Here is a 12,117-nt window from a genome sequence, read left to right on the forward strand (position 1 = left end):
TGGTATACTGGAGAAAAAGTTCAAGGCCCCAGAATCTACCCCAAAGTGCTTAGTGTCGCAGCCCACTCCTGAATCTGTGGTGTCGGCCAAGCCCAGCCGTGAAGTCGGTGTCAGCACAAGGGTGTTACTCCTCTGGACAGTGACGCAAGGAGACAGGATGCCTTTGGGAAGAAGGTTTTGACTGTTGGGGCGACGATGGTGAAGGCAGCAAATTCCTTAGCGGTCATGGCACACTATGCTCATGAGATGTGGCATAGGCTGGTCCCTATTTTGGAACATCTGCCGGAGGATTACAGCAAGACCTCAATGCTATTGGTGCGTAGAGGGGGAGGAAGCTTCCAATCACAGTATAAATAGTGCAGTTGACCTGGCGGAGTCTGGCTTTAAGCAGATTAACAAAGGGGAAGTGCTTCATTGCCAAACCTGGCTAAAGTGCACCGACTTTCGCCCGGAGGTGCATTATAAAGTTATCGACATGCCCTGTGAGGGGGAGTATTTGTTTGGGGGAAAAAATCGATGACGCCCTCAAAGGGATTAAGGAAGACACAGACTGCTAAGTCCTTAGGGATGTTACAGAGTGGGCGTTCTTTTTGCTCCTTTTGCCCGTTCCGAGGGGCTTTGGGTAATGCCCGGTTTGCTTCCACCAGGCACCGGGGTTACTGTCGGTCAAGTTATTCCTCCCAGGGGTATCGGACATCGGCGCAGTCGGCACAAAAGAGTCAGGACATTCAGGCTTAGCAGAAAAGGGGTTTGCAGTCCTCCACCTCTAAGGAGAGGCAAGCTAAACCGCAACAATGACTGCCTTCAGGACAATCTTCTGGGGGGGGCAGGGTGGCGATGCACGTGGACGAGTGGTGCCAAATTACGTCGGATCGTTGGGTGTTGGACAGAGTGGGTCTGGGCCACTCGCTGGAGTTCAAGTGTTTCCCTGGTTTCCATTCCGCCGCTGTATGCCTTGCAACCACATCTTCACATCCTGCGGCAGGAGGTAGTTCTTATGCTACAGAAAGGGGATATAGAACCGGTTCCGGTGGCAGAGAGAGGCCAAGGGGTTTATTCCTGCTACTTTGTGGCGAAGAAACCCAACAGCAAGTGGCGACCCATCCTGGATCTTCGGGCGTTGAACAAGACTCTGCAATGCCTGAAGTTCAAGATGTTCACTCTTCAGGAAGTCATCAGGTCGGTACAGCCGGACGAGTTTCTGGTATCGCTAGATTTACAGGACGCATACTTTCACATTCCCATGCGTCGACGGCACCGCAAGTTTCTGCGGTTTATCATAGGAGAAGATCATTACCAGTTTCGGGTACTCCTGTTTGGTTTAAAGTCGTTGCCCAGGATGTTTACAAATGTTTGGCACCAGTGGCAGCGTGTCTCAGACGGGAGGGTCATCACGTATACCCGTACCTGGACGACTGGCTGGTGAGAGGTGTGTCGCCAGGGCAGGCGCAGGAAAGTCTGAGGTACCATGCAGTTGTTGCAACGACTGGGATTCGCCATCATATTCGAGAAATCATTTCGGACGCCTTCTAAGGACTTGGTGTTTCTGGGGGCGGCGTTTCGGACTCAAGTGGGACTTGTGAGGCCCTCCGGCGAGCGGCTCCTGCGAAGGGCAGCCGAGTGGAAGATCGGTACAAGGGTGTCGGTCCGGACCTACATGTGTCGCTGCTGGGGGCCATGGCGTCATGCATTCCGCCGCTGCCAAACTGTCGTCTTCATGAGAGCGGTGCAAGAGTTCCTGGCGGAGCGGTGGGCTCAGAGTTGCGGCTCTTGGTCCAACAAGTTGGTGATCAATGGCACTCTGGTGAAAGCTCTTTGCTGGTGGAAGTGCTCGGACAATCTGGTTCGGGGCATGGCGTTGCTGGAACCGGAGTTCCAATTTTTGATTGTGGCGGATGCCTCGCAGACTGGATGGGCGGGGTGCATCTCGCAGGTTCAAGGCCTGTGGTCTCGGGAGGAATCTCGGTTCCACATCAATGTGCTAGAGTTGAGAGCAGTACATTGGGCTCTCAAGTCGTTTCTGCCGCGCATACACGGTTCGGTGCTGAGGGTGTTGACAGACAATACCACCACAATGTTGTATCTCAGGAAACGGGTGCACGCATACCAGGGTGCTGTCGAGGGAAGCACAGAACTTTGGCATTGGGCTCTGTTGCACAAAATTGGCATTGTGGTCTATCTGCCGGGAGTGTTGACTGTGCAGGAAGATGCGCTCAGCAGGGATGTAGGCCAGCTGCACGAGTGGCAGCTGAAGGAGCAGCAAGTTTCCATGATCTTCCGGAAATGGGGCCATCCTCCCTTGGATCTCTTTGCAATGGTGGAGAACAAACAATGCAGTTCGCTAGCAGATGGGCTCACCCCGAGTCTTTGGGGGATGCGTTCTTGTTCCCATGGACGGGCCGGTTCGCGTATGCATTTCCTCAGTTTCCGCTCATCCGACGGACCCTCCAGTGGATTCGGAGATACCCATGCCGTGTGATTCTGGTGACTCTGTTCTGGGCCAGGCAGCCGTGGTTCTCAGATCACCTTCACCTGTCGGTGGCAGAGCCGATTCGGTTGGAGGCGACGCCTGACCTTCTGTCTCAAGACAGGGGCACTGTGTGGCACCACAATCCGGGGTCTCTCAGCCTGACTCCTTGTCTCTTGACTACTCAGAGTTTGGCCTGCTTAGGCTTTCCCGTGACTGTCGCCGAATTTTGGAGGTGGCAAGAGCACCATCCACAAATGTTTCATGCATGTAAATGGAAACGGTTTTGTGTGTGGTGTAAGGGCCAGCCGGGGGTGGACCCTTTGAACATTTCCCCAAAACAGGTTCTCCCCTACCTGTTGCAGTTGACGGAAAGGGGCTTGGCGTTTTCCTCCATAAAGGTACACTTGGCAGCGATTTCTAGATTTACTTGGAGGCGGCATGCAGCTCCTCTGTTTAATGATCGCCTAGTCAAGCCTTTCTTGAAGGGTTTGTTTCGAACTTTTACTCTGGTCAAGAAGTTTGCGCTGGTGTGGAGCCTTAATGTGGTACTTTCGGGTCCGATGAGACCACCTTTTGAGCCGCTGTCGATGACTCCTTTGCAGTTTCTGTCATGGAAGGTGGCTTTTCTGGTGGCAATTACTTCGGCCTGAAGGATATCTGAGTTGCAAGCATTGGTTGTAGACCCCCCCCCCCCCCATACTTGAGATTCTCGAAGGACAATGTTGTTTTGGCCACCAATCCGCACTTTATCCCCAAAGTGCCAACAGCATTTCACAAACTCTTCTATTGTTTTGCCCTCGTTTTTTGCTTCAGCATCCTCGCCTGCAGAACGGGCTCTGCATTCGCTGGACGTAAAGAGGGCGTAGAAGTTTTAATTTGAATCGTACTCATGATTTCAGAAAATCTAAACAGCTATTTGTGGCTTATGGGCCGTCCATCAAGGGACAGGCAATCTCCAAAGAAGAACTTTCTTGTTGGGTGTCCTCTGCTATCTCGTTCTGCCACACTAAAGCTGGAAAGCCTTTGGGAAGGACTTCAAAGGCACACTCAACTAGTTCTACGGCTTCGTCGACAGCATTATGGTCGGGGATTCCGCTAGTGGACATTTGCCAAGCGGCCTCCTGGGTGGTGCTGCATACCTTTACCCGGCATTACTGTCTGGAGCAGCAGCATGGTGATGATGATGTGCAGGTGGGACGGACGGTCCTGCAGCGCCTATTTCAATAAGGGAAGCCCCGCAATTTAAGTGTCGAAGTTTTCCATAGGAAAACGCTAGGTTAAAGTGACTGAGGTTCCCAGCCTGACGGGTAATATTCACAACATGTGAATCAATGAAGGATACCAAAGCTGGAGAAATGGAGTTACAGGTAAGAAACTACTCCCTTATTCTGTTCTGATGCCATCATACTCTTATTCCCGATTTTAATTCCAAGGTTTCTTCTGCTGAGAAACTTGCAGAATGGGTATATGACATACAGTTCTACATTGCCTGTTTTCAATGGGAGGCTTCTAGCAGCCCTACACAGTGAATGTGAAATCTATCCTTGCGGAGACCTTCAGGTGTAGGATTTTGATATCTAGTTGCCATGGGCAGAACAAGAGGTGAACCATAGTGCTTGAAATGTACACATAGGTTAATGTTCTGCTAGGTGCACATTTTGTATATGGTATACGTCGATTAGTTCAGAGGTGAGAGGACTTGCCTGTGGCAATAATATTAAAAATGGTGTTCTTGTGTGTCCGTTATAATCTGTGAAGCACTTATTGTATCTGCTGAATGCAAATCTGTTTTCTTTTTAATGTAGATCAGTGAATTTTCAAGCAAGTAAAATGCACTTTAAAATAATTCCCCTGGTTCTGCATCTAACTCATGCACTTTAGTATAAATGTTCTGCTAATTGCCTTAATTATTACAACATGCAGTCTCCACGGTAGGTCTTTGAGTAGTTGAACAAAGCTATGGGTTATTTAAAATGGTGAAAGCTAACGGGGTTCCTTTTTCCAAAGGGCAAGGTCTTCAGATGGTTCTTCCAGATGACAAAGCAGATAAGCTGCTCCTTGCCAGCTGGGGCCTTCCCAAACCAGTGTTGAAAAAGTACCAGAGCTTTGGAGTGGTCCAGATGTTTGATTGGCAGGCGGATTGTCTAATGCTTGGACAAGTGCTGGAAGGGAAGAATTTAGTCTATTCTGGTAAGCAACACATTCCCGCACACTTTCTCCAACTAAATAAATAGTTGTATTCTCCATGCATTATTGATCTAAAGCTGTTCTTTGATTTGTTTGCAGCTCCAACCAGTGCTGGAAAGACTCTGGTGTCTGAGTTACTTATGCTCAAGAGAGTCTTGGAGACACGCAGGAAAGCCCTGTTCATTTTGCCTTTCGTTTCTGTGGCTAAGGAGAAAACCTATTATCTACGGGTAATTACCCCGATGGATGCTCTGTTGCTTCAAAATCAATAGTGTCCCTGTAACTTGGTTGGAAAAGATTATTGCTGATGGTTTGCAGAATGAGGTCTTGAAATGACTTTTTGAATTCCTTCTTCCAAAGAGAAATGGAGTGTGTGAGTTAGCAGACTTGTAAGGCCTATTGTGCACAGTAATCAATTTCCAAGCACTCTTCTAGATACTGAAAGCGGAAATTAAGGTATTCAGGAAAAAGCTACTTATGAGGGTATTTCAAAACACCATGTATTCATTATAGATATATATACCTCGGGTAATGGGGGAGCAAGGTTGTTCCTGAACCTAGACCATGTACTTCAAACCTCCTGTAGCGTATAGCATGAAGCATAGTGTGAGGTTCCCTAGTAGGCACTGAGCTAGAGGCTAACTCATCCCTTCCTGGCATCAAAGGCTAGATTTGTTTGTTAAACTTGTGCCGTAAAGGACAATTACCCTGTCACCAAAGGATTTACTGGGCAGCGTTTGCCTTTTCTTGAAAATGTGGGCCCTTTTCCTAAATGTGCACTTTGGCCCGACTCCTGCATTTTATATTATGTTTAACATATTGATATTTGTTCAAGCTATATATCTAATACATTGAGGTTGTCGGTGTCCCAATTTATCCATGAACCCAACACAATTGGTTTTTCCTCCATGAAAAAGTGCATGGAAAGATCTGATTCCTTGTTAGTCCATATTAGGGCTGGATGATATGGAACCAAAAGTTGTGTATCTATATTTTTGGGCTGAAGGGCGATATACGATATATTTCTCGATATTGTTTGTGGGTTAAATGCTCAGTTGTAAGCCAACTACATGTGAGATGCCAACAGTACTAATACTGAGCATTAAATGCAAAACTCAACTCTAACATTGTCAGTTACCCTCATCCTAAAATTGCAATTGATCCAATATGACATCATCTCAACAATAATGACAATACTAAAAAGAAAAGTGCTAATGGGATACACATCCCTATATGCACTCCAGTAGGAATTAAATTACATTTTGTCATATTGATTGGTCATCTTAATTTAATGAGTGACAGATATATGTACATACTCGATATATCACCCAGCCCTAGTTCATATTTAAATTGTCAAAAATCCAAATAAAAGGCAAGAGTCTTCCAAATTTCCTTATTTTGAAATGCATTTTTTTTAAATAATTAGGTGGACTTATGAGAACACTGTTTTTAGGAAATGACCTTTAAACATGTTCCAAGCTTCCAAAGATTAGCTGGAAGCTCCAGCAGTATACTTCTACCAGACCACAAGGAGTGCCTCAAGACGATATTCAGACTTTGTTGATCTTAATCCAATTTTGAATGAGCCATGAGATTAATCCTGCAGAGTCATCACTGATCCCCAGCCTAAAGTGTCCTCCCATTTGGCCATGGGAAGACAGCTACCTGATACAGACCCTGGGGTGGCATTATGAGGGAGGATCACATGGGAGGAGATGGCTGTCTGGGAGAAGTGGTGACTCCCTTAGGAGAGGCGCAGTATTCATCATTTTGTGGGGGATGAGGATCTTCTAATCCCCAAATGCCTGATGCGATGTTGCCACTACGCAAAACCCACCCATGTGAAAGCCCTAACATAATATATGAAAGACCACCTAAACCAAATTTGTTTTCCACTTTGGGGAAATATATGTATCGCATGTGGTACCCCCTTACTGCAATGGTTCTGTTTTGGGTAAACATCCTAAAAGTAATGTTGCACATCTGCGGTCTCCTCTAACCACCAGTAGAAACAAAGCGAGTTTCGGAAACCTAGAAACCTTATGAACTTCAATGCAGAGAATGCCTATGGTACTGAGACTAGGAAGAGGAAGGAAGAGTTGATGAGGATGACCGGTGATGTCAAGCAGACCGTGCAGTCTAGTTGTTTCAATTCTAAACGGCTGAGCAGGACATTTAAATTGAAAGCCCATCCACAGCTGTCAGGTAGAGGAAGGAGGAGAGAGGCAGCAGCTAAGTGGAGGCTACAGCAGAGTTTGCAGTCGCAGAAGAAGTCGGGAGATTCTGCCAAGTGTGCTCAGCGGGAAGCAGAAGCGTGGAAAAACGCAGAGTTGCGTGTAAAGCGCTCCCAAGTGACCGCTCCAGCACACAGACTGCCCAGCTCCCGGGAAGTGCAGTGTGAGCAGCAGCAACCACCGAAGAGCTGTCAACAGCACTGGCAGACCTAAGAAGGTCTGACAGTGGCCCGAGGTACCGCCTGCATTGAAGTCTCAACTGAAGGCCTGTGAAAACACCCGGAGATGTCGAAAGAAGCCGGCAAGTTGAGATAGAGATAACACCATTACAAAGTTCGAAAGATTAACAGGAAAAGCTGTTCTGTTGCCATCTGAGATGTGCTTATTAGGATTGACTCCCACTGAGCAAGGAAAGTTGACTTTCAAATGTTTTCACCTGGGCTATTGCCAAAAAACGTCTTGCCATAAAACGGTTGGCATCCGCAGTTGCCTCCAATGCAGTTTGGTCCTCAAAAATGTGAACCTGTACTGCTGAACAGGAAGCACTGGTCCAGTTGCCGAATAACTGTAGTATAGAAGAGGGTGACACAGTGAAGTGAAATGTACATCTGCATGGGCTATTGTTTCCTCCTGATACTTACCTCAGGCTTCGAAACCTCTGGTAGCTAATTAGGGCTTGCCTTTAGCTTACAACCGCCTGTTTATCTTGATATTAACGGGTTCCAGGAGCTACTTTTGACTCTCAAGCCAATTTTATTTGTTTATTTATAGGGCGCCCTAAACCCTTAGGTAGCTGGGTCCACAACATGTCAAGAATACTTAGAGCTTTCAAATAGTGCCTTACATGCCAACCTATGTGATTTTAACTCTGTATTTATATTAATGTGTCTGAAGGAGAGTAGTGGGCAGATCTGGAGCACTTTTACGAAATGATCAATCGTATAATGACCAAAAAGATTGTTTGCATCTCATGTCAAAGTTAGAATTACAGTATGTTATGTATTCGCTTCTGGTTCCATAAAGGTTGCTCGTGCCTAGCGGATGAAGCCTGACACCCAGTTTCTGCTTGTAGCACCTGCTTGTGAAATCTAAATTTTCAACCTCTGCTGCCCACCTTGAACCCTCACAAACCAGCCAACATAAAGAACCATTAGCATGGATTTAGGGTAGGCTTCACCGTGCATATAAACATATACTGTTTAAGACTGTCCTCAATAGAGAGGGCATGACATGTTTCTATTCATTGCCCTCTGGATCCAAAGCATTTGTTTTACCTTCAATGTTGATTCAGCCTAAATGCGGGTGGGTTACGTTTTCCCAATGTTTACGTACACTGATATAAATTTGCATGTCTTGGATTTCACATTACTGCACAATAACTGGACACTTTGGTTTTGGCTCTGCATGATGAGATGTTGGCTGGCAGCTGGCCCTGCAATAGTGGTTTACCATTAATCATATGTTACTGACTGGAATGACGTTGCTTTCCACTATTTATTTTACTTGAATTGCGGCGACCAACCTTATTATATTGTATGGTTAATCACCAGCGGTATATGGTGCTGTTTAAATGGATTTCTGTAATGTCATGATGTAAATTGTGTGTCCTATTGAGTGCTGTAATTCTGAGAAGGGTCTCTGATCGCAGGGTGATACCAATTGACTTGAAGACCTGTTCATTGTAAGATGTGTTGCCCCTTAGTGTTAATAAAATGTTTAGGAAACATCCATATGCGAGTTGCTTGAAGGCCTAAGTCCAATTTGGTAATTTGTTTCAACTTTGTGTTGTCCTCAAAATGTGTGTCATCAGTGTATGGCTAAAATATTTTCAGATAATGCCTACCAATCTGAACATGTTAGGCGAGGAGATGAGAGCTTCTGGCAGCAGCCTTAGAAATATACTCCTAGTCGTACCCTTTGCTATAGATTGTTTAGTAAGAATACAATCCACTTCAGTACCACTTGATCAATCTTTGATCCTTTTGAACATGACCCCATGTTCTCTTGCACCAAGTGTGGCGGACTGGGCCAGCAAAACCATCATTGTGTGCTGCTCTGTCCACAGTGACGAGGATCTCTTCCATTAAAATCACTGTTGTGTAGGTGTAAACCTTTAATTAAATTGGGTCTTGCAGGGTCCTTCATTTTCTGCACTACTCAATGAGACAAGTAAGAAAGAGACTGCACTGGTCCATTCGGTTTTCACTAGTCCAGATAATAGTTTGGTGATTTTATATAGTGCTTCATGTTAGATTCTGCCAGCGTTTAATCCCTGCAATAATCAGCTATACTCTATCCCACTTGTGGGACTCAATTTATTGACCTGGAGTCTTGGTGTGATGGGCGACCCAGAGCTTAATCAGGCTGATCAGGTTATCGCACCCATGACTCGCTGCATTCTCCTGTTTCAAAACAAGCATGCTGTGTTTGAGCAATTTTCCCAGATGCACCACAGATCACATTTTTTTTAACAACTTTATTTCATTTTCAAGGCATCACAGACATGAATCTATCAATAGAAAACTCATAGCAGCCGCTATCCGGGGATTCCATATAATTGTGTATGGCTGTGTTGCTCATATAAATTGAATAACAACCCATTAACTCCCCCCCCCCCGACCCCCTCCCAAACTATCCCAACATGAAGGTAGAAGGTTCAACATTCCAGTTCATAAATTCAACAGAATGGATCATTTATAGTATAAAGTTCAACTTCCGTAGATTGGAATCAGGTTTTTTTTTCAGATGATAGATATTGCTCGAAGCAGCCTTGGTTTAAAGAACATCTGATCCTTATCGTCCATGAATTCGTGAAGTGGCAGCCAAGTGTTTAGGTATTTTGGATAGGAGCCTTGGGCCAGTGCCGTCACTTTCTCCATAGCCATTACCCCCCATAGTCTAACCCCCCACATGGCTGTTATTGGGCCCTCCTTTGTCTTCCATGCCTGTGCAAGTGTTATTCTGGCCGCACTCAACATTTGCGTAGCTCCCCTTCACTTTCTCCCCCAGCAGTACCACTAATGGATCTTGAGGTAGGCCCACCCCGGTAACATCTTTGATGTGGCTTAAAATCTCCTTCCAATAGGTCGTTGCCAATGGGCAGGACCACCACATGTGTATGAGATCCCCGGACTGTCCGCAGTTCCTCCAGCAGGTGGCGGGATATTCTGGGTTGATTGCCTGTATGCGTGCAGGTGTCATGTACCATCGAAGGCAGAGTTTGTATGCTGCCTCCTTTATGGAGGTGCATTTGGATCCTTTAGCTGTTCTATGCCAAATGCGACTCCAGGTCTCCTCAGAGATCGGTTTACCCAGGTCTGTCTCTCATTTTTGCATGTATGTGAGGTTTTCCCTGGGGTTAGCCTCTCCTGTCAGGCGATATAATCTGGTTATGCCCTTTTCTGGTTGGCCTTCCTGTATTGTTCTATGCCTGTCGGGTTTCTAGTTGCCCTTTCTTTTACTCTGGCGTTGAAGACCCAGTGCCTGAGCTGGCAATAGTAGTATCATTCCTGTTCCGGTATGTGGAATTTAGTCTTGTAATGTTCGAAAGTTAGGGGTAACACCTCTGCGTATAGGTCTTGTAGGGTTATGTTGCCCTCTCTGCCTCACCATTGTGTCCAGAAGTTGGTTTGCATTCCTGGGGTAAAATCTGGATTATACGCGATGGGGGCTAACAGGCCCTCTCCTATTTTTATTTTCTTATTTCTCAGCACTCTGTCCCAATACCATAAAGTAGTCTTTGTTGATTCCAGTAGTGGACCCTTTTTTTCCCTGTGACATGTGGCAATAAAGCCAAGGTTCCCTAGGGGTGTCTTGGTCGCCGTTCTTTCTATTTTAACCCATTGGTTGTGGTCTTCTCCAGCTGCCCATTGTAACATCAGGGCTATTTGTGCCGCCCATAGGTACCGGCGGAGCTCCGGAACCCCCAGACCCCCAGATATTTGCGGTCTGAAGAGAACCTGCCTCGGTATTCTCGGCCCACCTACCCCCCCTCAGATAAAGGACATCACATTTCTTTGCAGTGTTTGGATAGCTGGGCCAGGGATTTTTATCGGGAGGGCTCCTACCACATATAGAAATTTTGGGAGCAGGGTCATCTTGACCGCCATAATACGTGCCAGCCACGACAATTACTGCATTTCCCACCTTTTTAGATCACTAGTTAGGGCCTTGAGGAGGTCCGGGATGTTAGCACCGTATAATCTATCATAACAGGAGGTTAGTTGTATCCCCAGGTATTTTACCGACTTGGGTTCCCATTTCAGCGGCTATCCGTTTTCCCATTCCGGAATTCGGGTCCTCTCTTCAGTGATAATAAGAGCTTTAGATTTAGGATAATTAATATGAAAGCCTGAGACCTGTGCGAACTCCTCCGGCAGTTGTATGGCTGCCGGCAGGGAGTTTCCCGTGTCTTTTAGGAACAGAAGAATATCTGCATAGAGTGCTATCTTCTGTTGTCCCACATTGTCCACCTCCACCCCTCGAATCCCTGGGTGTTCTTGGACTCTACGCGCAAATGGCTCCATGGCCATGGCAAAGATCAGGGGTGACAATGGGCACCCCTGTCTTGTGCCTTTTTGAATGGTGATGTCTTTTGTGAGTTTACTGTTGACCATAAGCTTGGTGGAGGGGTATACAAAGTTTGCCATGACCATACGAGTGAAGATTGGCCCAGATCCAAATTTTTCTAGGGTTAATCGGAGAAATCCCCAATGTATACTATCGAAAGCCCTAGATGCATCCAAAGCCGCTACTGAGAATTTTTGGCCCGTCCTCCGCCCCCAATCAATCGTATCAATAGCCCTACGGATATTGTCGTATGTGTGACGTCCTTTCACAAACCCAGCCTGGTCTGAATGTATTATCTCTGGGAGAATCAATGCCAATCTTCTCGCTAGTATCATGGAGTATATTTTTGCATCCCCGTTTAATAAAGAGATCGGGCGGTAGCTTGCTCATTCGGCCGGGTCCCTGCCTGGTTTCAGCAGTAATATCATAGTTCCTAGGCTCATGTCCCGGGAGATTTGTCCTTTATCCCTAATGGAATTAAATAACTGTGTCAGGGGGCCTACCAGTATATGCCTAAATGTTTTATACTACGTGTTACTTAACCCGTCCGGCCCCGGGGATTTTTGACTTTTTAATGCCCTTATTGCTTCCCCACCTCCACCTCTGTTATGGGGGCTTCCAACTGTTGTCTGTCTGCTTCATTGATTTGTGGTAAAT

The 12,117-nt window shown here is 46.3% G+C and overlaps 1 protein-coding gene across 1 annotated transcript in view; it reads left to right on the forward strand.

Moving 5' to 3' along the window:
- The window catches only part of POLQ (DNA polymerase theta), a 1,553,125-nt gene that overhangs the window by 118,104 nt on the left and 1,422,904 nt on the right, over positions 1-12,117 (forward strand). Inside the window, exons 3-4 of the mRNA XM_069635828.1 lie at positions 4,478-4,660; positions 4,757-4,887. Of these exons, the coding sequence (XP_069491929.1) occupies positions 4,478-4,660; positions 4,757-4,887 (314 nt within the window). The remainder of the gene's footprint in view (positions 1-4,477; positions 4,661-4,756; positions 4,888-12,117) is intronic.

Source organism: Ambystoma mexicanum, chromosome 7p (assembly GCF_040938575.1).
Source record: "Ambystoma mexicanum isolate Mex_15411 chromosome 7p, UKY_AmexF1_1, whole genome shotgun sequence".
NCBI lineage: Eukaryota > Metazoa > Chordata > Amphibia > Caudata > Ambystomatidae > Ambystoma > Ambystoma mexicanum.